The 24,686-nt window shown below is 41.2% G+C and overlaps 1 protein-coding gene across 2 annotated transcripts; it reads left to right on the top strand.

Annotated features, from left to right (window-relative positions):
- On the top strand, positions 1-24,678 carry RAB5A (RAB5A, member RAS oncogene family). 2 transcript variants are annotated; one of them, XM_038393491.2, is made up of 6 exons: positions 1-513; positions 9,400-9,652; positions 14,165-14,316; positions 15,975-16,097; positions 18,437-18,530; positions 23,220-24,678. In XM_038393491.2, the coding sequence occupies exons 2-6, from the start codon at positions 9,490-9,492 to the stop codon at positions 23,333-23,335; spliced, it is 648 nt and encodes a 215-aa protein (XP_038249419.1). In that variant the 5' UTR covers positions 1-513; positions 9,400-9,489; the 3' UTR covers positions 23,336-24,678. The 2 variants fall into 2 exon arrangements, with proteins under 2 accessions (XP_038249419.1, XP_043364982.1); XM_043509047.1 differs by lacking the exon at positions 1-513 and adding an exon at positions 8,103-8,208 and having other exon boundaries at positions 9,396-9,652.
- The last annotated feature ends 8 nt before the right edge of the window (positions 24,679-24,686 follow it).

Genomic DNA, 24,686 nt, shown 5'->3' with positions numbered 1-24,686 from the left:
CTCCGGAACCCAGAGTGCGAGGCTGCAGGTCACGTGACTCATTAGCAGCGACCGCCATGCCAGTTACCGAGGTGGAAGCGCCCACCGCAGAGGGCCACTGGATAGAAAGCTCCTCGCGCCCCTCTGTGTATCCCATCATCCTTTGAGCGTTGTGCCATAAGTGGCTTCTTCCACAACTGGGCCTGCTCGGCTGCCCCTTGGATTGCCTCGATCGCAGTGTCGGGAGGGGGAACCACGTGAGGTGCTACCACCAACACAGCTCCGGGCCGCTCCCGGAACTGAATGGAAGATGGGGGCCGGGCCGTGACGTGGCGGAGGCGGCGGAAGTGCGTGCGTGTGTTTTGGTCCGGCAGAAGGAGGCGGAAGTTGGCGGCGCGGCTGAGATCCGGCAGCGCCCCCGCCCCTCATCCCCTGCCTCCCGCGGAGGAGCCGCCTCCCCTCACAGCCGCGGGAGCGAGAGAAGCCGCTGCGCCTCCCGCACCGCCCGCGCGCACGGCTGCCCGGCACCGCCAGGTGAGGAGACAGCGGCGGGCGGCAGGGGCCGAGCTCCGCCAGCGGGGGGAAGGGGGGTTATAGAGCCGCCCAGGGGAACCCTCGCCCTGAAGGCTTCTTCTCCTGGCGCCTGGGGGCTGAGCCGCGGGGTGGGGGCCGGGGAGCGGCTGGTCTGTGTCTCCCCCGCCTCAAAATGGCGCCCCCGAGTCTCTCACTTCCCCATATTCTGGCTGTGGCTGAGGAGCAGCGGGGGGGGGGGGGGAGGATGGAAAGGGGCGGGCGCGTGTCCCCGCGGTCCCCTCGCTTTGCTCCCCCGGCGTGGGGAGCCGCTGCTCCCCAACCTGCTGTGTGACGCGGCCCGCGGGGGTGCTGCGTCCCCTTCCCCCACAGCTGCTGCTGGGACGGCGAGGGTGCCCTGGAGAGGCGTGGGAACTGGAAGGGAAACCATCAGCGCGCACAGCCGCCTCCTCCTGCAGCTAGTCCCCGACCTCGGTCGGGGGGGAAAAGGGCGGAGAGGGGGTTGCTACACACTTAGCAGCGTGCACACGGCACCTTGGGTTGATGCTGTAAAATAGCCCGTCTTCAGGAGGGGAGGCAGACTGGTAAAAAGTTAACATGAAAGTTCCGTACGAGAAGACGAGGTCTAGGAGAGAGTGTTAAATCACATAGCCAGGTTCTGCCATGGTCATCTTGTGCTGTCTCTTCCCTCTAAAAATCTGGGGCGGAGGAGAGAGTGAACGATCACTCGATTAAAATTAACGTTGCCCTCCCGAGTGACATTTGAAGCAGCTCAGAAACATTTTATGACGGGGGGCCCGTTCAGATTTTATGGGTGGAGATATGTGAGACTTCGAGGAGATGAACAAATGTTTGAACGGCTTATGTTCTAAACCTCTTGAGTAATGAGTCCCCTTTCTGGATAACTCCAAATTTGTTAATGTTAACTTGAATTAAGTGTTCGGAGATTTTGGTAATAGGTGACCCTTTACCTACATTGGTGCATCAGTCACACAGGAAATTGATATCAAAACGGTCAATAACTCACATACATCATACATATGTAGTCTCACCAGGCTTATTATCTTTAATTGGAAGGATGTAAATTTCATAGACTATTTGTGTGACTTACTTGTTTGGTATGTTCTCTCAATATGTTTCAATATAAATTGGTTGATGTGTTAGTTGATATATGATCTGGAAAACTAATGCAAATACTGTGGTGAGGAAATTCTATATTAAAGTATGCTAATTCTATTAAAGTTGCTAAGATTTTTATTTAAGATGGATAGGAACAACAAGAAAATAAAACTGACAAAATACCTAGAATGGTGGGTTGTTAAAAATATTAACATAACCATGTATAATACGTTTGTAAATGAGAATTAAAGTAGGTGATGGTCATTATCTCAAGGGGTCTATACTGGTTGTATTGTAAATAATGTTGTGTTAAGTTATGAACGCTCTGTGAGCGGTAGTTATTCACTCTTGAGCTCTAATTTGCTAATACAGATCATCTGAAATTTAGATGATCATGGTTTATCTGCGTTTTGTCCCCAAATCCAGAATTTGTCTAGAAGCATGCATCTTTATCCAAAATGCTAATTAACCAAAATGGGGTGGTCTTTGTGACATCTGGCTAATAAGTATTGATCCGTAATTAATTTTAAAGAACTGTATAATTTAAAAATGTGTCATATGAAATATCAGAATTATTGTGTATGTAAAATGAGAACTTTTTTTTTAATTTTAAGAATCCATTCTGCATCTATCCCAATTTACATGAATGTGTCCCACTAATATACTAGAGGTGGGAGTGTTAGTTTTCTTAATCTCCTTACTATTTTGTGTGTGAGATTGTCAGTGTTACTCTGATAAGTGATCTTTTGTATTGGTGGTACTTTTTAGAATAGTAGGTCCTAATCTTGCCAATATTTCAGCTATGCTGGTGAGTAGTCCTGGAGAATTTAGACTACTGGCAAGCATGAAATGAAGGATAAATGTAAGTGTTGGCAAGACTGATTTAAACAGAATTATCTCTAATACAAGAGAGTGGCTGTAACATCCTTTTAAGACCTTTTTAGAAAACTTCTTTAGTGTGAAATAGTTATAGTAATTGGTGTCACAGCGCCAGTTATTTAAACAATTATGAAAAGCCTTATTCATGTGATGGACTAACTTAATATTTTATAATACAAGATAAAGCAGCATGTGTGTTTTGTAGGCTGTTTTAGTATTTAAAGAGAATGAGAGGGCAAACTAAAACCAGGAGTTGGCAAATTACCTGATGGGATTTACAGACATACTTTTCTAATATATATCTGATCTTTGTTCCTCTGCTGACATACTGACCTGGAGCTGCTATGGCTTAGTGCAGGGATACTCAAACTGGGGGTTGGGACCCCTCAGGGGGTCACACGGTTATTACATGGGGGGGTTGCAAGCTATCAGCCTCCACCCCAAACCCCACTTTGCCTCCAGCATTTATAATGGTGTTAAATATATTAAGTGTTTTTAATTTATAAGGGGGGTTGCACTCAGAGGCTTGCTATGTGAAAGGGGTCACCAGTACAAAAGTTCAAGAACCATTGGCTTAGTGTGTCCTGAAAAAAAATCAGACACTAGAGATGAAAAAGACCTATTAAAGCATCATGTGTACCTACTATAATTCATGATGGCTCTTTCACAGTGTTTTTCCAATGCCTTTTTCTTAAACTATTGGAGTAAGAAAATACAAGGTTCTTCATAACCTTTCCCAGGTGCATAACTGTATTGGGGGGTGAAGTGGGGGATCTAAAGAAAATGTTTAGGAAACGTTTACTTTCAAAAAGTAACTCATCCTGTTCTTTTCTTATATAGCCCATATATTTATTTAAAATGTCTATTTTTTTTTAACTTAAAAGCTTGATTTCAGGTCAAAACGTAATACTGAGTTTAAATGCAGACCAAATTTTACAGCTCATTTTGTGATCATCCTCAAAAATCAAGTCTCTAATGGTAAAGTTGAAACAAAATTTGTGAATTTCCAATTCTCCAACTAGCTTTACCTATTTGCTATCCTAAAATGCACCTGTAAAACGAAAAGCTTAAACAGAATACAAATAAATAGCTATTTGTTGTTGGGGGGTTTTTGTTAAACCGTGTATTTATTTGTATTGCTATAGTGCCTAGGAGCTGTACATCATGTTAACCAACCTGGAACATCATTACCAAGACTGCAGGATTAGGAATACCTACAGCTGCACCCCCACCCCCCATTGTTCCTCAGATGTTTTTGTTAAGTGCTGGAAATAGCCTACCTTGCTTGTCACCATGAAAGGTTTCTTTCTTTCTTCCCCCCCCCTCCCCCCCCCGCTGGTGATGGCTCATCTTAAGTGATCATTCTCCTTACAGTGTGTATGATAAAACCCATTGTTTCATGTTCTCTGTGTGTGTATATCAATCTCCCCTCTGTATTTTCCACCAAATGCATCCGATGAAGTGAGCTGTAGCTCACGAAAGCTTATGCTCTAATAAATTTGTTAGTCTCTAAGGTGCCACAAGTACTCCTTTTCTTTTTGCGAATACAAACTAACACGGCTGCTACTCTGAAACCTGCTAAAATGAGTGTTTGGAATTGATGGAAAATCATCCTGTACATATTTGAATTTATTCTTTGTGTAATTAGTGTACATAAACAAGGATTATTGCCTCTTCCAGTTATCTTCTATCACACTTTCTCTGGTTCCCAAAACTAGTATTGCACATCTGAATTAAGAAAGTGGTGTACAAATGTGGCCTGAATCTCAGGAGAGATCTTGGGGCCATTTTTAAAATCCCTGGTGGCTGCTGATATGGAAATACAGCTCTTTAAAGAGATTTGGAGATTTTTCATGAGCATATCAAGTAGTTTGATTGGTTAAAAAAAAATCTGAAAAATATTAATTCATAATTGAGTTTGAAAGCGGGTCTGTGAAAGGAATACTGAGTATTTGAACCACCTACTAGAAGAAATGAGGAAATACAAAAACTTAGGGCTTGATCCTTTTGTTTCAGAAGATATGAGGGTCTCTACCTATGCTTAGGGAGAGTGGTGATGCTCTGTAACCTGAAAAACACCCAGATATGCATTAAAATGTCTAGCTTTTTCAGGCTGAAAGAAGACGTACAGTTCCCATGGCCTGGTAATAAGTGGGTGGCATGGGTGTAGTGAGTTTTTTCTTATGGCATTATTAAATGTATTGGCATAAGCTGGCAGCTTGGGGAAGTTTTCTGTCTGTCTTCTGGAAAATAATTACTAAATGCTAAAACATGCCAGAGGTAACAGCTGAAACGCAATCTGCAATATTTAGAAAACATCTCTGTTACAGAGATGATTAGGACAAGACTACAGCAACACCTCAGGTTGCCAGATATTTTCTTCTATGCTCTCTGCAGACTTGTTTTGAAGTTACAGGGGTTCCTCATAATTTGTAGTAGCATTTTGAATTTCCTTCTAAGACATCTATTTGGTGATCCATCCAGCTGATAAAATATTTTGCTCTTATATAAGCTTCCATCCATAGTATCTGAGCACGTTGGGTAATCTGTCATGAATGAAGGCCATGGAAACCTATTGATTTTTAAAATACTTCAGACAGTTCCACTTTTTTTTTTTTTTTTAAATAGACTGGACATTCCTCACATCTCTGATCTGGGGTACTGTCTTGATAGCCTGTTTCAGCTAGTATTGAAAAATAGTTGGGAGTCTGACAGGAGCTCTGTAAAGAGCAATTGTGTGTAAATGGCCAGTTTGAGTGAAGTAACTACATGTGGAATAACATCTGAAGCCTTGGCACACCTACAGTTGCGGATCACATCCTTTTCCTGCTACTGAGGAGGTAGCAGAGGGACAGTGAGCAAGTCCTGAGTGATAAAGTAAAGAATAATGTTGAATAGTTCCATTTATTAGCAGACTTCCTTTCAGAGTTTTTGAGCAAATGACTTGGTCCTGGAGAGTAACCTCATGAATATGGTATAGGATTTGGCCTTTACTTGAGCCTAAAATAATGCTACAGAGTGCAGAATAGCTGGCAGAATTGAGACGTACTATATGTGTCTCAGAAGTTTAAAAAAGAAAAAATCGTACTCCATGACTAATTGCTTGACATGCTTACTGAACTGTACTACAATGCAAACTAGAGTAATATATTCAAAAGAAGGGTCTTAAAAACTTAGTCTCAAATATAGAATTTTTTCTAAATCTGGGGTAAGAAGCCGGTATCTGACATTTTTTTAACTTAAGATAAGAACTGAAGATCAATGTATACTGACCCCACCCTGTGATTTAACTTGTTTCATAGATAACTCGTGTGTCACTTTTTTGCAATATAACTAGGGAGTGATTAAATATGTTAAACTCATCCATTGTTATGAGTTGCTTTGCAGTCTGTCCAGATACATTACTTCGTTCTGTTGAAACAAAGCAATAGCTATCTATAGCTGATACACAATTCATTTACCATTTTTTTTTAAATTGACTTTAAGGAGAAGAAAAATCCTTAAATTGCTTTTAAATTTCTAGATCCATTTCTATATCCTAAGTAAGACTAAAAGTGCATTTTAGGCTAACAGAACAGTTCATTTTAAGGAGGATTCATTCAAATTAATAATGTGGCTTAGGCTCTGAAGCCCACCCCACTTCCGTAGGCTTCAGAGCATATGCTCCAGCCTGATCCACAACTTCAAACTGCTGTCTACACAAATATTTTTTTAGTGCTATCACAGACCCCACTAATATGAGTCTATTGACCTGCAGTGGGAGGCTCGCTTCTGCTGGCTTTGTAGACATACCTTGTAAGAACACAAGAGGCAATATATTTTATTCTCAGTGGGTTATGGTATCATAATTGAATCAAAAAGGGTTTCTATCGTGAATTACCGAGAGTAAGGCTGCCTGTCTGTCACAGAAGCTCCTGGGCCTGTAGCAGCAGCTTGGGTATGTGGGAGGGGGCTGGGCGTTGAGGTGTGGGGCGATGTTTACTTGGGGGGGGGGGTGCTCTCTTGCCTCCACCAGCATGTCGCTGCAGCTCCTAAGCGGAGGGATCAGGGAGCTCCCACGGGTGCTGCCCCCGATCATCCCATTAGCTGCGGTTCCCAGCCGATGGGAGCTGCAGCACTGGCATTTGTGGTGGGAGCAGCATGCCTCCTTGGATGCCCCTCCTCCTAGGAGCTGCAGAGACGTGGTAGGGAGCCTGCCAGCCCCGCCAATCTCCCTTCCCCTTCCCCCCAGTACCCGCAGCACCCCCGGAGCATTCTCCCAGAGCCCCCGTGACCCCCCCACCCAAGTTCTAGTTAGGGGTATATAATAAAAGTCATGGACAGGTCACGGGCTGTGAATTTTTGTTTACTGCCTATGACCTGTCCATGACTTTTTTTTTTTTTTTTTTTTTTTACTAAAAAAAACCCATGTCTAAAATGTATCCTTAATTATGAGAATTGACAGAATGACACTTACTACAGTGCAGGCCTGTGTATGAAGGATTGGGATGTTCTGGCAGTAGGACCTTTAGTGTGCTATGTTAGATAGGTGCAGCCCTCTGGGAGGGGAGCAACATTATAGGAAGTGACAACTTCATTACAAAAGGACTCAGATATTGATCTGTAGTACCATGTAAAGGACCAGAATTTACATTCTGCTCACTGTCTCACTCCCTGGTCTGGAATCACTGGGGAAGGAATGCTAATGTTTATCAATTGGTGTGTTGGTCAAGGCGCATTGTTATGGAGTCTTGTGTGGTTTCATGAATGTAAGATAGGTGGGAGGATAAAACTAGTGGTGTAGGATTCAGAAGGCATCTGCCAGCAGACTGGGGAAAGGAGATTATTCTTTTAGGTGCTTTTAGCTGCTGTGTGAATTTATATCCACAAAAGAGAACTTATAAAGCTAAGTGAAGGCTAAACATGTGGTATTACGCATGCAGTGGATGGATAGTGAACTGGAAGGCTCAGAAATGGTAATGAATATAGAACTTGGCCATTGGTTTGAATCTGGATCAGGTTGGTAATGACTGAAAATGTTGCTGGATTCAAATGTACTTGCTTTACTTTAGACCAGGGATTCTCAAACTTCATTGCATAGTGACTCCCTTCTGATAACAAAAATTACTACACGACCCTGGGCAGGGGGGTTGAAGCCTGAGGCCCACCGCTCCGGGCTGAAGGGGTCGGGCATTGGCCTCAGCCCTGGGCCCCGGCAAGTCTAACGCCAGCCTTGGTGACACCATTAAAATGGGGTTGCGACCCACTTTGGGGTCCCAACCCACAGTTTGAGAACTGCTGCTTTAGCTAAGCACAGTCTTATTGTCAGACAGTTCAGTGCTCTTTCTTATTATGTTTGCCGTGCATACACTAAGGTTATATCTACACTAAAATAAATGCATTAACAGGTTAACTAACGAGCCCAAGTCTGTTGATTCAGGCTGGGATGCTCGCTCTGCCAGGCTGTATAGACATACCACTCACAAACAACTCGGGAGGGAAAGAACCTAGGTAGACATGGCAAGCTGTAATTTTGTGTATTAACAATAAACACAAGAGTAGTATCCTATACCTGATGAGAGAATCGAGTGGCCAGCATAGACATTCACTTTTAGAATGAAATTGGGAAGGGAAAGACTAAGTGTTGCACCACTCTTCTTGCTGGCACCATTTTCCTGGAAAAATGCTGCTTAATCTAAACTACTAAAGTAGTTAAGAAAAATAGATTTGTTATCAAACTTCCCTTTGTTCTTTTTTTTTAATAAAACCTTTGAAAGTGAAACTAGTTGTTAAAAAAATCTCTGGAGACTTAAGTGCTCCATCAGGAGACCAGATGAAGTACTGGCAGAGTGCTACCCAACACTGCTGAACCAGTGTGTTTTAATTTTTGTCTGAAAAGACAGCTTCCAAGTTGATTGCAGCTAGTCAGGTCAAAGATCAGAGACTAATCTGTAGATGCTACTAACAAAGGGTTCCAGTTGTGGTTTGTGTTGTGAACACCTGTATGCTACATCCTGAATTGAGACTAACAAGTCATTTTACATAAGACACCAGACAGTCATCAAATGGTGGTGATTTGGGGTTCCTACTGACCTAAAGCTGAAAGACTCCGTATCAGATTACCAGTTCCTTAGCTCCTCCAGGCATGCATGTTAAATCAGAGAAGCTGTTCAAATCAGGGGTCACATTCACTTTCGAATATATGCTTTTACTATTTGAAGAAATTGTAGTTCACATGCATTATAGGGATAAACTGTAGAAAACTACCGTAATTTGATTAAATTTGACATGCTGGTGTAATTGAGTTTTCCAGAAATTCTTCATTTTAATTAAGCCCTTCCATTTGTTTTTACTAATTCTGACTTGAGTAGTCATGATGTTGCTGATGCCAAGCAATTCTTGAAAGAGGAACTTCTGATTTATTAAGATGTTCTTAACATGACAGGAAATAGAATGGAAATATGCAGGTCTGGATCTGTTGCACTCTTAAATATTAGCTGGAGATACACAATGTGAATTGAAGTCTCATAGGGAAAACAGAAAATGCAGGGTAATAGGTCAAGTGACTAGTATTTTTGGTTTTCAGTTTGAGACTTTACAAAAGGGGCCTGATTTCAGAACACCTTGACGACCCCTTTGCTGAAAATTGGCCTTTTAAGGTTACTCAGGTTTACATCCAAAATCTCTAGCCCCTTTTAATATCAGTGGCAAAGACTTTCACAATAATGTATATAATAAAAATCTTAGAGCTGTGCTTGTAGAATTCACTGGCTTATTTCACCTAAAATAATGAAAATAACTGTTCTGAGAAAGTCCCGGACCCTTAACTTGGATGATTGTTACTAGAACTAAAGTTTCATAATATTATGTTACAGTTGTGACTCTAATAGCATATACTTTTTTGATAAACAGGTTGCTACAAGCAGTAAGAACGTCTCGGTTCATATCCTGAATTCTTTCCTCTCAAGAATTTGAAACAAGGGACTTCTTTCTAAATTGGACATGGCTAATCGAGGAGCAACAAGACCCAATGGGCCAAATGCTGGGAATAAAATATGCCAGTTCAAACTAGTACTTCTGGGAGAGTCTGCAGTTGGCAAATCAAGTTTGGTGCTTCGTTTTGTAAAAGGCCAGTTTCATGAGTTTCAAGAGAGCACCATTGGAGGTGAGAAATGTTACATTTTCTCTTGCTTTGTATTGAGTATATATCCTCTTTGCCAACGACTGTCTTCATAAATTTAATATGATGCCCTGTGGTAGGCCATCTGCAGTAGTGATCAAATCTAGGACCTCTGGATCTTAAAGCATGAGCAGGGTTGGCCAGCCTGAGCCTGAGAAGGAGCCATAATTTACCAATGTACATTTCCGAAGAGCCACATTATTATGTCAGCAGCCCCCCATCAGCTCCCCCACCCCACTCCCAGTGCCTCCCGGCTACCAATCAGCTCCTCCCCTCACCTCCAGATCAGCTGTTGCATGGTGTGCAGGAGGCTCTGGGGGGGAGGAGTGAGGGCACTCCAGGCTCAGGGGAGGGGGCGGAAAGGGGTGGAGTGGGGTCGGAGCCTGTGGCAGAACCAGGGGTTGAGCAGTGAGCACCCCCCCCGGCACATTGGAAAGTTGGCGCCTGTAGCTCCAGCCCCAGAGTCGGTGCCTATATAAGGAGCCACATATTAACTTCTGAATAGCCGCATGTGGCTCCACAGCCACAGGTTGGCCACCCCTGCTCTACTGCCTGAGCTAAAAGATTAGTGCTGTTATTTCAAGGCTGTTGCAGACTTGTAAACCTATATGTGCTGCTTGATGGGGACGAAGTGGCACAATGCAAGTTTGGGTAGTTAGTTTTTTAAAACTGGAGTTGTTGTCCGGTAATTCTAGAAGGCAATATATAGCTATTCTAACAATTCACATATTTAATGCATACAATTAAGCTGCTTAGAAAAATGAAGAACCTTGGTTGCTGTACAGCAAAACATACAACTTTTTGCAAACTTCTTCTGATCACTCAGCCTGGCTTTGATTGTAAAGGAAGTCACTTGCTGTATTTGTATGTGCACTTTCTTTGTATGTGCTTTCTTCCCCACCCCCACCTGATTGGAGTCAAAGCTAACTTTTGGTTACTAGGTGGGGAAACAAGGATTTTATAATCTGAGTGGATTTTACTTTCCCCATTAAACAGTTTTTTCTGCACCACCTACAATGAAGCAGCAGCCTTATGATCTCTGAACTTTGGCTAAATCTGAACAACTTCTTCCAAGACTGAAGTGATTCTCCACAATCACTTATTTGCACATAGACTGATGTAAGTTGTGCCCTCAGATCCATAACATCTCTGTAGTACACCCTGTCCCTGCTGCTCCAGTGTGTGAATCTAACCTACATTTTGATGCTTCTATAGATGAGTTGGGTTTCACACACACATTAAAGAGTGATGGAGCTGACAAAAGTAAGAAAATTCCAAATTAAATCTTACTACATCAGTTTATTGTTCTGTATTTAATTATAGTAGGCTCTGTGGGTCTGAGACTGCTTACTTCTGATCTCTTTAAGAGTCTAAGTGGGTTTCTGGCTTTTGTTCCAGAAGTCTGGTATGTTTTTATTGACACGTATGTCTGGCACTAGGTACATCTAGAATTGCTAATTTGAAAGACTTTGTATATTAAACAATTATCTTAGCTGTTTGCTTTTTGATAGTGTAACAAAGGTCCCAAGGACAGTTATACAGAAGCAAATTTTTAGTTCATGTACACAAACACACACCTTCCCCCCCCCCCACTCTGTTACACATGAAGAGTTCAGTGGTCTCTGAATCTTAGTTGCACTTTTACATTTACCCAGGTTGGTTTCAGTTTTACTCACCTAACAAGAGTGAAAGAATACTTGAAAACAGCATTGAAATTATGAACAAGAAGCTACAGAAGTGCAGACTGAGACATAAACTATAATTACCGTAAATATCCACTTATACTAAAGAGTGGATATTAACATATGCCTCTTTACTGTATTAAGTAGAGAGAAAAAGACATACTGTACATAGTCCAGCTGAGAATGTTACTGGGTGCAAGTTAGAGGATTCAAAAACGCATTTTTCTTTGGAGAAAATAGCCTGTTATTGTGTAGCCTTTATATGTTATAGTTTTTTCTTGTTGCTTGTGTACAGAAAGGCCTTTAAACAAAGGGGAGCTTATGTGCACTGTGAAGCTGAATAATGGCACTCGTAAAAGAAAATGCAGTTAGATGGTGCAGGCTCGTTGACCATGTAGTGCTGTTGTGTAGAAGTCCTACGCAGTGATGAGCTGCCAGAATCTTAACTACCAGTTCCCTCCTCACCCCCGCCCCCCGGGACTCCTGCCCTGTCCAAACTGCTGCGTTCCTTGATACACCCCCTCCAGGACCCTTGCTCCATCCACCCCCCTCCCCTTTCCCCTGACTACCCTTAGAACTGGGTGGGAGGGTCTCGTGGGCCACCGTAGTGGGTGCCTGCCCCGCCCCTAAGAGCCAGAGGGACCCGCCGGAGGGCGAGGTGGGGAGTCCCAGCAGTGCTTACCTGGGGCAGCTGCCAGGAAGCATCCTTCAGAACCCTCTGGCTCCTAGGGACAGGGTAGCGTAGCTGGGGAGGGGGGAGCAGGGGGAGCGGCCGCTCCCCCCACTGATCATATCAAAAGTGGCGCCTTAGGCGCCAACTCTGTGGGTGTTCCGGGGCTGGAGCCCCCACGGGGAGAATTTGGTGGATGCAGAGCCCACACCGGCAGCCCGGCCCCAGCTCCCCTCTGCTCCACCTCTGCCTCCTCCCCTGAATGCGCCACCCCGCTCTGCTTCTCCTCTTCTTCCCCCCCCCCCCCAGCTTCCTGCGAATCAGCTGTTCGCGTGGGAGGCCCGGGGGGGGGGGGGGGGGAGCAAGTGGCGGCTTTGCACTCAGGTCTAGGGAGGTGGAGCAGAGGTGAGCTGAGGAGGGCTGCCCGCGCTGCAGCAGGTAACCCGGAGGAGGGTGGGGTGCGCCGGGGAACCACTCCCTGCCCCAGCTTGCCTCCACTTCCCTGGGCCTGAGTGTGAAGCCACCACCTGCTTCTCAGGCTTCCCGAGCAAAGAGCTGATTCGCGGGAATCGGGGGGACGGAGAAGCAGAGGGGGCGGTGCATTCAGGGGAGGAGGAGGAGGCGGAGCGGAGCTGGGGCCGGGGCCGGGTGGGGAGCTGCCACCAAATTTTCCCTGTGGGTGCTCCAGCCCCCATGGAGTTGGCGCCTAAGGCGCCGCTTTTGGCCGGTTGTTAAATTTTAAAAGCCCTTTTAGAACCTTGCGGGACAACCGATTCTAAAAGAGCTTCTAAATTTAACAACCGGTTCCAGCGAACTGGCTCCAGCTCCCCACTGGTCCTACGTTCAAAAATAACCATAGAGCTTGCTTTCCACAGTCTACTGGAACAAGTCTACTGTGAGTTAGGAGGAAGTATGACTTCTCAGAAGAATGATTATCTTGAGATAATTAACTTAGTTGTATTAACATTGGCCGTATGAGGCAGCAAGTTTCATTCACATGGCTATAGAAGATGCAAGAAGCTCGCATTTTCATAATGGTTTTGAGTGCATCAGCGCCACAATAAAAGTCCTGCAGCATGGCCACTACTGGCCTGGATTAGCTGACTTGAGCTTGTGGAGCTTGAGCAGCAGGGCTATAAAATTGCAGTGTATGTGTTTGGGCTCTGGCTAGCCTGAGCTCTGTGACCCTGCAAGGGGGAGGGTCTTAGAGCCTGGGTTCTAGCCTGACTCCAAATGTGCTGCAGTCTTAGAGCTCCATGAGCCAGGGTCAGCTGACCTGTGCTCTGAGACTCAGTGCTGTGGAGTGTGTGGGGTTTTTTTTTAATAGTATTGCTGACAAACCCTTAGTAGGCTCTGCATCCATTCTGACCCCTGCAACGAGACTACTAAATCAATTCAGTTCAGCTTTACAGCCTTTCATGATGGTGACAAACCTGCTTTTTGGTATACCAGTGTCTTCAATCGCAGTTGAAATTGATGCAGCTCCTCCTGAGAGTGGAAATGATGAAAAGTGATGTTATGGTGGTTCAGAGGTGTTCAGTCATTTACGAAGTGAAAAATGTGTCTAATGTACTTCTTACAAGGGGCTGTTTATTTATGAACTGTTCCGTTTGTTTCTAGTTCCCAGATGCTTAAGGCTGAGCCAAGTTGTATCGTACATTGTTTTTGGAATCAGAGCTACAGCAGTTTGCTGGAATGTAGAGAATAGTACAAAACTGTATATAGGGATGAACTAATGATGTACAGTGTGATAGAATATATCATTAATGTTGGTCTGTCATGCCTTCTAGTGCATCAGAGTGAAACGCTTTTGGAAGACTGAGTGCTGATTGTTTTGTGACAACTTCATTTCAGTATTATAAAACTGAAGTTAACTTGTTGGATTTTCTTCCCGTACCAGTTGTCCTTTCATGCCTTAATTAATGCAAGGGGAGGCAGGTTGTCTTAAGTAATTTCATTTTGTGCTGTTGAAGCGGTATAAGACTGCTCCTAATATCCTCTTCCAACCTATTGTATTTTACCAACTGATGATGCACTCTGCTAAGGAAATTCAGATATGGTATAGCTGTGTGTACATAAATGAATATGAATATCTAAAAACATAACTATAGACCTTTGATTTCAGCTTCTTTATTTCTTTTGTAGCTGCTTTTCTAACCCAGACTGTGTGTCTTGATGACACAACAGTAAAATTTGAAATTTGGGATACAGCTGGTCAAGAACGATACCACAGTTTAGCACCAATGTACTACAGAGGAGCACAAGCAGCTATTGTTGTATACGACATTACAAATGAGGTAAGTACAATATAGAGAGAATGGGGACAACTGTGGGCTAATGGATTGAGCATGGGAGTTGAGACCGGATTCCTTTTCTTGATGCTTCCACTAATTTATATGAATTTGAGCAGGTAATTTAATGTTTTATTTACAATTATTACAAGTATCTGAAAACTCCTAACTGAAAAGTTAGCAAAAAACACTTTTTTGTTTTTCTCTTGTGCATTTGACAACACTTTATTTTATCATTTTCACTGTTCTGTAAATGTTTGTCACTCTCATACCAATAGGAAAATGTCAATTTGGGGGTTTTTGTTTGTTTTTAATCACAAGAGGACTTGGCAAGCCTAACACTTAAAACTGCTTTTATCTTTTACTGAAGAAAAGTGAGGCTTTATAATACTCTCCAGACACAGTCTTTAGATTATACAATGAGCTCATGTGATAATCTCTTTGCTGCTGTGTAACCATACCAGTTATAGGATGCAAAATGTGTGTTGTGGCCACCCAGGAGCTAGACCAATCACAAACGGAGGAATTAAAGGAGAATATTTTTCTAATATTTTTTTCTCTTCCACTGAATGTTTAAATAAAAATCATTCAGAATGCTATTACCTACAGCAAAAATTACTCTTCTGTATATAGGTATGGAAGTATATCCCATCACAATAGGTTGGACTATATAATACGTACTAATATAACAAATTCACAATACATTAGTAGACTATTGGTGCCTGTTTCTGCAGTGTGAGGCCAGAGGCTAAGTACTTCACATCACCAAAGTGAAATGTGTTGCCTACTGCTTCATTTTTTGGATTTGGCTTTTACTATTGGGGTATGGTTCCTAATTTTTACATTTCGTTAGCTTAAAAATTCTTTAAAAGAGGTTTTCAAGTTTTTATGCAATATATCCTTTCACTGTGAAAATCACTAGCTACTGAAAGGATATAAGAAGCTAATGTAGAAGAGTACTCTTTGGATATACTTAATAAAAAAAAAGTTGATTTTTTTTTTTTTACTTTCCCATTTCCGTTTATTCTGTTTGTTCGGAAGCTTTTGGCCTAATAGCCTTGGCTCACTTTCCTACAGAGAGCACATTGGAAAACATAAATGTAATGACTTATTTATAGCTACAAGTGACATCTAAGTATATAACTGAAAAATTTGCAAAAAGAAATGTAAGGCCTAATCCTGAAGTTCTCACTCAGGTTTTTATCCAGTCCTTAGGCAAACTACCCATTATCAGTGGGATTTTTCCTGACGGAGACTCGGAGAAAATGGGTAAGGACTTCAGGACTTGGCCCACTGTTGTGGGTTGAGTGGCTTGAGACCCTTTCAGCACTTTCAGGGAAGACAATAGTTTAAAATTGTCACTCTTTCTCTTCCAGTGCTTGCTCTGTTCTCACTCTATCCAAGAGAGTCATTCTTATCACTTTTTCATCCATTTAACATAATTGACAAAGGGGCTCTTAATTTTTCAGTAATGTGGTCCCAACTATTCACCTTTGGGAATTAAATAAGGGAGGCTTTATTAATAAGGCCCAGTCAGCCAGTTGGAATGTAGCTTTAGAGAATGAATACACTGATAGGTTTCTTGCTCACAGGGCAGATAAGATAAATGTGGATAATAGGGATAAAAGGACAATAGAACTGAGTTTCTTTTAAATCATTAACAGGAGTCCTTTGCAAGAGCAAAAAATTGGGTCAAAGAACTTCAGCGGCAAGCAAGTCCTAATATTGTAATAGCTTTAGCAGGAAACAAAGCTGATCTGGCTAATAAAAGAGCTGTGGATTTCCAGGTATGTCATATATATTTTTTTATTCACAAGAAACTGTGGGGTTGTTGGAATGCTAGTCTGTAAGATAAATAGCCTTCTCAGAAGGGATCCTACTATTTTCTGATGATTAATCCTTCATTGTAGGATTGCACCTGTAATAGAATTCTGTTGATTGCAAACATGAATTTATAGTATATCTGAAAATATTATGATCTAGTGAGAATTTTTTTTTGTGGAGAGGGGTATAAATGTGATACGAAGTGACAGCTGTCCAAAAAGAGCTTTTCTAATTAAATTTTACTTAGAGATACAGTAACTTCCCCTCCTTCTTCCCCCCCCCCATATGTCAGATCTATCAGTAAATTGAATTTGTATTCTGAGAAACTGCCTTTTCCTGTGTGCCTCCCTAACAGTTACTGGGGATGATTTCACTAACAATAGTTAGTTAATCTTAGGGGTAGGTGTGGTTCTGAACAAGGGCCATTCTCAGTGAGAGGTTTGGAATTCACTTGTTGACATTCAGGATATGATGCACAGCTGATCTGGCTACTTTGTGGCCTGGTCTAAGCAATGTAAATTGAGTGAGTTAAGTTTTAGCTGACTCTTAGACTCTATTCTTGCAATTTTTTTTTTTAAACTGATGTACCTATGCCCAGAGGTTTTTGGTGGCTCACTTAATAAAAAGCAAATCAAAGTATAGAAAAAGCTCCAAAGCCAATCAGAGGTGAACTCTGATTGTAGGGTTGCTTATGACCCAATAGAACTCAGACTTCTATGTTTGTTTGCATATCCTATAATCTTAGGATCGTCTTTGGTCATGGACTTTCCTTTTACTCTAACATCATCTTTGTCTGCAGATATGTTTTGCCTTAATCTAGAACATTGCTGTGTATGCCAGTACCTTAGTTCCATCTGAGTTCCCTTCCCATGTCTTAATCACCATATGTTGACTATTTTTATTCCTTTCTCAGTGGCTTATAAAGTATCTGCTGTCCAGAATTCAACAAATTCATTTTTACCTTCCCCGATTTCTCACTCTGTTTCTTGACATTTGTCAATTATTAACTGTTTAATTGTGTTAGAATAACTTCGTAAAGTATTTAGTAATACTTTTTGTACAATGGGAGCTTCGGGGGAGGTACCTGGAGGCGTGGCCAGGGCAACACACAGACCCCTGTGCTCCGCTCCCCCTCCCCCCCCCCCGAGGTCCTGGTCGCTTCTTGGAGTGGCGCAGCGGCAGGGCAGGCAGGCGGGCAGCCTGCCCTGCCCCCGGTGCACGCCGGGCCAGGCCAGAGCTGCTCTAGGTAAACATGGGGGGGGGATCTGCGGGGAGCTGGTGGGCTGCAGAAAATAACCCTGCAGGCCACGTGTTTGAGACCCCTGGGCTAAACCACTGGCTTAACTACTCCAGCCCCCACGAGAAGAAGCCCACCCGCTGACATAGCACTGTCCACACTGGTGCTTATGTCAGCATAATTTGTCGCTCGGGGGTGGTTTATTATACCTTTGAGCTGCATAAATTATGTTGACATAAGCTGTAGTGTAGACAACCTTAGAGTGGTGTAGCTTGCTCTTCACAATTATATTCTCACCTGTCTTTGTGCGGAACGTCTGAGTTAAAGGGGAGTTCCACATGTGGAATAAAGAAAATGTTTGTGATTTTAAAGAGATTTGAGTTCCCAATTAGAGGCTAGGGGCTCTAATACTGGCCGGTAGATGGTGGCACTAAAGGAGAGACTTAGAATAAAGAAAAGGTAGAGTTCACATTTGGAATTCAGGCTAACAAAAAAAAATAAAATAAATAAATTAAAAAGTGGTATTGTCCTGTCATGTTTGTGTATAATAGTTAACTCTTTCTGAGTGAAATTTGTTTTGATGATCTGTCCTCAAAGGCAGATAGATTCAGAGGAGCTCCAGAAATTGCCTCTTTTCCTGTGTGCTGTTGAAACGCATGTGGGCTGCTAGGACAACTCAGCTTTCAGCTTAGAATTTAGCTTTTGGAGATCAATGTTAGTTGCAGGCCCCACCTTTTGGAACTCATTCCCCCTCAAGGACTTTATTTTAATATTTTTTTATTTGTTTAGGCTTTTGTTCATGGATATTTTAGGCCAACCAAAAAGTGTAGGAATTTCCTAAGATTTGAATTCTGTATGGTTTTTAATAATTGTAGGAGACCTATGTTGACTTTTATTACAGATGCTATATAACACTTAGAACATCAGGCTGATGCAGTTTCATTGAGCATTCTTTCATACAGATTACATGCTATGTATTTTATCACTACTAACCAAGGGACTTAGTACTTAAGTTGCATAACTTTAAAAACAAACTAAAATCTTCTTATAATATGTAACTTGTAGGAGGCACAGTCTTATGCAGATGACAACAGTTTATTGTTTATGGAGACATCGGCTAAAACTTCAATGAATGTAAATGAAATATTCATGGCGATCGGTAAGTATTTTTAAATAGAAGCTACATTTTCAGGCAACTGTTTGTATGTAGTCCTTCTCTGAAGTTCATTCTATCCTAGCCTCTGAGTAGAGTATTACCCAACTTTTCCCTCCTTGTTAATTGGATTTCCCTTTCTGTGGCAGTCTGCTTCTCTAGCATCTTTTCTGAAGTCCTTTTTAATGTTCTAAACATTAGTCACTTAAGAACAGTCTGGCTCCGGCCTCATCCCATGCACCAAGCATATCCCCTAATACGTTAGAGAACAAGAATCCTTGCATCATTTCTGAACCCAAGGCTTCTGTGTAGCAAACTGAACTTGCTATCACAGTGTAGTTGTTCAGGGTCAGTGGTCCATTTTGTCTGAGCTTTTAACAGAATGAGCAAAGACACGCATGTCACTATATATCAAAATATATTTATCTTGTGATGCAGATAAGTAGGAAATGTTTGACTTGCAAAATTTTTGCTTTTAAGGAAAGACTTTAGAATTCTGCTTTTAAAACAATCTAAAGGTGTGCAAGTGAAAAGGATATACTCTATACGATTCTAAGCTCTTTGGGGCCAGAGTTGTGCTGCGTTCTATGTTTATGTAGAGCCTAGAACTTTGTAAGCTTTTCCAAAGAGAAATAATTAAAATTGAGATTGAAAAATTATTTTTTTTAAAAGGCGCGTGGGGAGCAATGTTTTTTTTATAAATATTGAGTTGAAATGTGTAGAACGCTTAAATTTTGTGAACACTTTTTTCATGGAGACTCTAAATAAGAGGTTCTCTCAACAAATTTTTTGGTGGCCTCAAAATGCGGCCACTAGCTCTGGCTGATGGCTGCTCTGACAATTTTTCCTAAAATACTTTAGGGAAACAAAAATATGCACAGATAGATTACAATGATTTGGACATGTATCTATGTTGGGTTTTTGGCTTTGCAGACTCAATAATAAACAGTGTGTGGTTGTCTCTATTCTTTATGGGACCTAAACAGAATAGTAACACAAATAAGGTGCTTTGAACGTTCTTGTCTTTTTTTTCTTATTGTTCCTTTTGCTTTTTTGGGTGTTTTTTTTAATTTTATTTATTTTTTTAAGACTTGCAAGCTACTAAGTGTGCTGTGAAAAGTGATATTAACAAACACACAAATATCGCTTTTCACAGCAGACTTACTCAGCCCCAGCCAGCTCGGGGACAAACTAAGCCCTGAATGGGGAGGTGGGTACAGGGGTCAGGGGCACTGGGGTAGGTAGCAGAGGTAATGGGAGGGGTGAGCTTGGGGCCAGACCCTGTCACCATGGAGCCCAAAGCTCCACACCCTGGGGGACAAGGCCCAGGAGCAGAACTGAAGCCCCCTGGCTGGAGCCTGCCACCCAAGTGCCGATACCCAACCCCACTGCTCCTGGGAAGATGGGGAACTCACTGGCTCCCTGCTTCTCCAGCTTGTCTCTCTCCAGAGGGGGTCAGGGCCCAACCGCTCATGGTGGCCCCTGGGGAAGGGCCGCTGCTTTAACCCTCCCTTCCCCCCGCCCCTCCTCCTCATCACCCAGGAGGCTGTGGCTACAAGAAAAGCCCCTGGTGCATGCAGGAAACACTGCTCTAAATATGCTTGCACGGTGTTGGTACCTCAAGTGTAGCAACCTGAAAGTGATACTAAATATAAACAAATGCATGTCGAGTGTAGTTTCTCTGTCAATGTTGAACAAAATGCATTAAGAACATCTTTATTTGATTTATTTTTAAAATGTATGGCATTAATAACCAAAGAACCTTTATAATTAAGTCCCTCCTTGAATCGTTGGATGATCTTCAATTAATTGCAGCTGAGTTGTAGACAAGATATGGAAAATCACGAAGTAATAATGGACCTTTATTAAAAGATGTAATTTGGAAAAGCCAGAGTAGACCTATTTGTTTAATAAAAATTTGTTGGAACGGTATAAACACTCAAGTATTATGTTATGCTTGCTAAATCTTTTGACAGACATTTTGCTGCAACTATATACATTTTTTTTAAATAACTGGTACAATATAAAATTTAGAAGACTAAGTCTTACCACAACTGCTGTAGAAATAGAATCCAGTAGCTTTTTAGCCTTTTACATTTTACAGGCATTGAATGTTAGTGCAGTACTAATTGCATACTCAAAATGTATGTAAAATTGTGGACAGTGAAAAGTAAGCTCATTAAAATCAGAATTGCAATGGAAGCCTTGTATTGCAGGATATGCAGTTTTCACAATAACACAAATGAAGTAGGGCCTTATTTATAACTTTTATCCCTTAAGTATGATTTTGACTGCAAGTCTACTTTGACCTTGTGGTCTCTCTTTAAAATAAAATAATTACAGATTATAAACAGAATACAAATTTACTAAAGGTCTGCTGGTAGTTTGTTTAGCTCAAAAGTATACAGATCCCACGTCCTGTGGTCATACTTAAGTTTCATTTTGTAAAAAAAAAAAAAAAGGAAAATGTCCAAGAGATAAGGGGACTTACCATATTTGGTTTATGAAACTCTTTCAAACTGCTGAAAACTCTAAAATCAAAATAGTGTTGTGAATTTTATCCATGGAAATAAAACTATCATTATTTGTGAGAACTATTGAAGTGGGAAGCAAAGCAAGCATGTCTTCAAGATGTGCAAAATGGCCCATTCAGCAATCTAGAGATAATCACAGCAATAGGTGTAAAACTCAAACAAAAAGTATCAAATGGCCACATAGATGGTAAGTGTTGCATTTTCACCATGATAGGTCCATATAGTCTATTTGGCTAAGCGGTATTGCACTTCATCATGTAAAATAAATAACAGCATTGTAATTTCTTAAAACCAAATGTTTCATATATTGTGCTACTGTCTTTGTTTGTATTAAACAAGGGTACATTTGTGATCTAAGAAACACTTCTATCCAGGTATAAAAATAAGTAAAACTTTTAGTAAATATGCTATAGTGATATTAAAAGATGACTTAATGTGCATCAGTTCAGAGTGTTTAAAGGCCTAACAAATATGTGGGGGGAGGAAAAAGTCTGTATCTTTATGATAAATATTTGAGGGAGTCCTGGATTTTGATGATGATAAAAAAAAAACCAAGCTGTAGCTCTGTCCCTATTTAAAATTAAAACCAAATTAACTTTTAATGGGCCACCCTTGAATCCTCATACGCTGTTTCTGCTGTTCCTTTTAACTAGGCCTAGAAATGTGATTTTTGTTTTTTTGTTTAATATTTAAATGGTACGTTAATCTTTCTTGTACTCCCTGAGTATTTTAGTGAAGTACGTAAACTTTATTTGACACAATTGTGTACAGTTTTCCATAGTACCTAGCACAGTAGGGTCTTTGTGAACTTAATTCATATACTTTCAAGAATGAGAAAATGGAAAAGCAAAATAAAAGGGTTAAGAATACTTTCCAGACGGAAGAGGGAGATGTGGCATGTAGCCAGCATTTGCAATTTTCAGACCTGTTGCTACTTGACTGCTAAATTTAAATGGACATTTCCAGAAATGCTGGGGGAAAAGTTCTCGAAAAGGGCAACCTAGAAAGCTTATATGGACCATGCCATCACAAATTAAGGTGCTGCGGAAGGAGCTGGTTCTGTGTGGGCCAAGTTTTGTTTTGTTTTTTTTATTTTCCCATATTTCCCATTCATACTGCATGTTTGAATCTTTTAGGAGAAATTGAGTCTCTTGTTTTTCTGCTAACCAACTGTAGTACCCTTGCTTCAGAATCTGGACATGCAGAGAAAACTTAGTACTTTGGGCAGTATGGGTCAGGCAGGGACTTCCCACAGCAAGGGCCAGGGTAGCCTGATGAATGTCCTTCCCATTCCACTCCTCCATAGCAACAACTGACCCCACTCTAGCAGAAAAGTGACAGGAGCTACTACATAGCAGGATAAAGAAATGTTATCGAGTTCTGACCGGCTGCATTTTTCTTCTGCTTTAGTCTAGGGTTACAGAGGGGCAGGTGAGCTGCAGGAAGGCAAGGGAACAATCAGTTAATTAAATCAGAGGTATAGGAAGTGTGCAGCACAGGGACCGATGAATAACTAGAACAAGAGCTGATTGTTTATATGTACAACACAAACACACATCCTAGCTAAATAGAGAAGCAATTAGGGAGTTTGAAGGGGACGGGGAGGAAAGGGACATGTGCTAGTTCTGTGACCACTTGCTGCATGTATGTTGTATTCCTTTCCACTTTCTCTGTTGGAAAAAAACAACTGTTAGCTCTTCAGAGCATTGTGTGTTATAGAAACAGCTAGCATGCTGAGTGCTGCTGTAACCTAAGGCTGTGATCTTATAACTTGTTCCTCATAGGTGGACCCATATTGAAGACATTCCTTGGGAGCCCACCTGCATGAACAAGTTGCAGGATTAGTGCCTAAATTGTTAACTTCTGTTGCTAGGCAATTCTGTCTGTATTTTTCTCTCCTCCCAAGGATGGGGGTGTGGGTTTTTTGTCAGCTATTCAGGCAGCTGTGGATTCTAAGATGGTAATAACACATGGTCTTAATGGTACATTTTCTGAATGACATACTCTGAAAGCCTAAAGCAGACAGATTGTGGAGTTACTATTTTGTTGCTAAATATCTTAAAAGGAAATATTCAAATAGCTTTCTTGGACTCAATAGATATTTAAAACTTAGTACAATCTTGATGCTAATTTTTGCTCATTTTTCTTGTTAATCTTGTAGCTAAAAAGTTGCCAAAGAGTGAACCACAGAATGCAGGAGCCAACTCTGCCAGAGGAAGAGGAGTAGATCTTACTGAACCCACACAACCACCCAAGGCTCAGTGTTGTAGTAACTAAACCTTCAGTTGCTTTAAACTGTCTTGAATATTCTTCTGCTTCCTAACTGTTAATAACAATGGAATTGGAGTGTTTAATCTGGTCCAGTGCAGCTTCCAAAACAGAAGAGACTAATGACATAGTCGAGTTTCTAATACAGAATTATTTTGTTTTTAATCTTAATTTTTAACATGCATGTATCACTGGCTGTAATATTTCAGCAATAGAGGGGAAGTGGAAACTGCTTCAGTTGAAAGGTTTTAAAAATCACCTGCCATTAGGGATATAGAAGAATTACATTTATTGACCTAACCAGCTAGTCCTCTATATCCAGGTATTGGTTACTGTTGTAATTGATAGAATTGGGACTCTTCAAACATTTCAATTTGTGCTTTAAAATTTTTTTTTCTAGAAACAGGGTCTACCGATACTTTAAGCTTACTTGCAGTATTCATGCAACCAATTGTTTCTGCAAGTATCTACCATTTAAATATGCATTCCACACTTTCATAATTTAACTGCAAACAATACTTGCAGCATTTTAAGAATCCTGTGCTTGCAGAAAAATGGATTTTAGTTGTAACACTGTATGCAAATTAGTCAGCCCAGTGGTTTAAAGAAAATAGTGATTAAAAATCAAGTCTAACTCCATATTTATCAGTTTATAAAGGCACAAACCAATGAATTCAACTTTACAGGATTTTTCTTCACAAACCATAAGAGCTCTCCAAGTAAAACAAAGACAAACTTGGTGTCTGTGATTTTTGTTGTTGTTGTTTTTGATCATTGCTGGCCATTACACAGTTTCTTATGTTTTTCCCCAAAGGAAAAAAATAGTCAGTGCACTAATTATGTACATTCAACTTGATTTTAAATTTGGATATTAATGTACTGTAAATAGGGTACTGCATTGTAGTCTACATTTGTTTAATACTTTCTGTAATATTTAAGAGTTGCTTAAAGGTATACAAAATGTACAGTTACTTAAAGCTAACTTTTCTTTTCCCCTAATCTAATGGGGTTCTAAGTTCTTCCTTTATGGCTAGAACAGTAATAAATGATGCTCCTGTACCTGTAACATAAGTACTGTCATCTGTCAGTAATGAACTCTGCAACCTTGTTTTCCAAAGTCCATTTTATTTTGATCTGTCCAGTCTATTGCACTAATTCTTTATTTTCATTATATGAAATTTACCAAGTGTGTCAGACGATTTAATCTATTTAAATGTTGAACTGCTAGCAGAAACTTGTGCAGATTGTAAATTTGCAGTAATTTGGGCTTAGCAAGGAAAACGACAGTTCACCAGTGTTTAGTTTTATATTGAGGTGCTCAGGTTTGAATAAAGTGGTTATAAAACAGGAAAGCATTGTG

This window comes from Dermochelys coriacea, chromosome 2 (genome assembly GCF_009764565.3).
Source record: "Dermochelys coriacea isolate rDerCor1 chromosome 2, rDerCor1.pri.v4, whole genome shotgun sequence".
NCBI classification, from domain to species: Eukaryota; Metazoa; Chordata; order Testudines; family Dermochelyidae; genus Dermochelys; species Dermochelys coriacea.
The sequence above is the reverse complement of the archived record's forward strand: the minus strand, read 5'-3'. Positions and strand labels throughout refer to the sequence as shown.

Excerpts from the sequence above, each read along its gene's own strand:
- RAB5A (XM_038393491.2), top strand. The coding sequence starts at position 9,490 with ATGGCTAATCGAGGAGCAACAAGACCCAATGGGCCAAATGCTGGGAAT. Across the intron at positions 9,653-14,164 it reads TCAAGAGAGCACCATTGGAG|CTGCTTTTCTAACCCAGACT; the intron begins GTGAGAAATGTT and ends TTTCTTTTGTAG. Across the intron at positions 14,317-15,974 it reads TATACGACATTACAAATGAG|GAGTCCTTTGCAAGAGCAAA; the intron begins GTAAGTACAATA and ends AATCATTAACAG.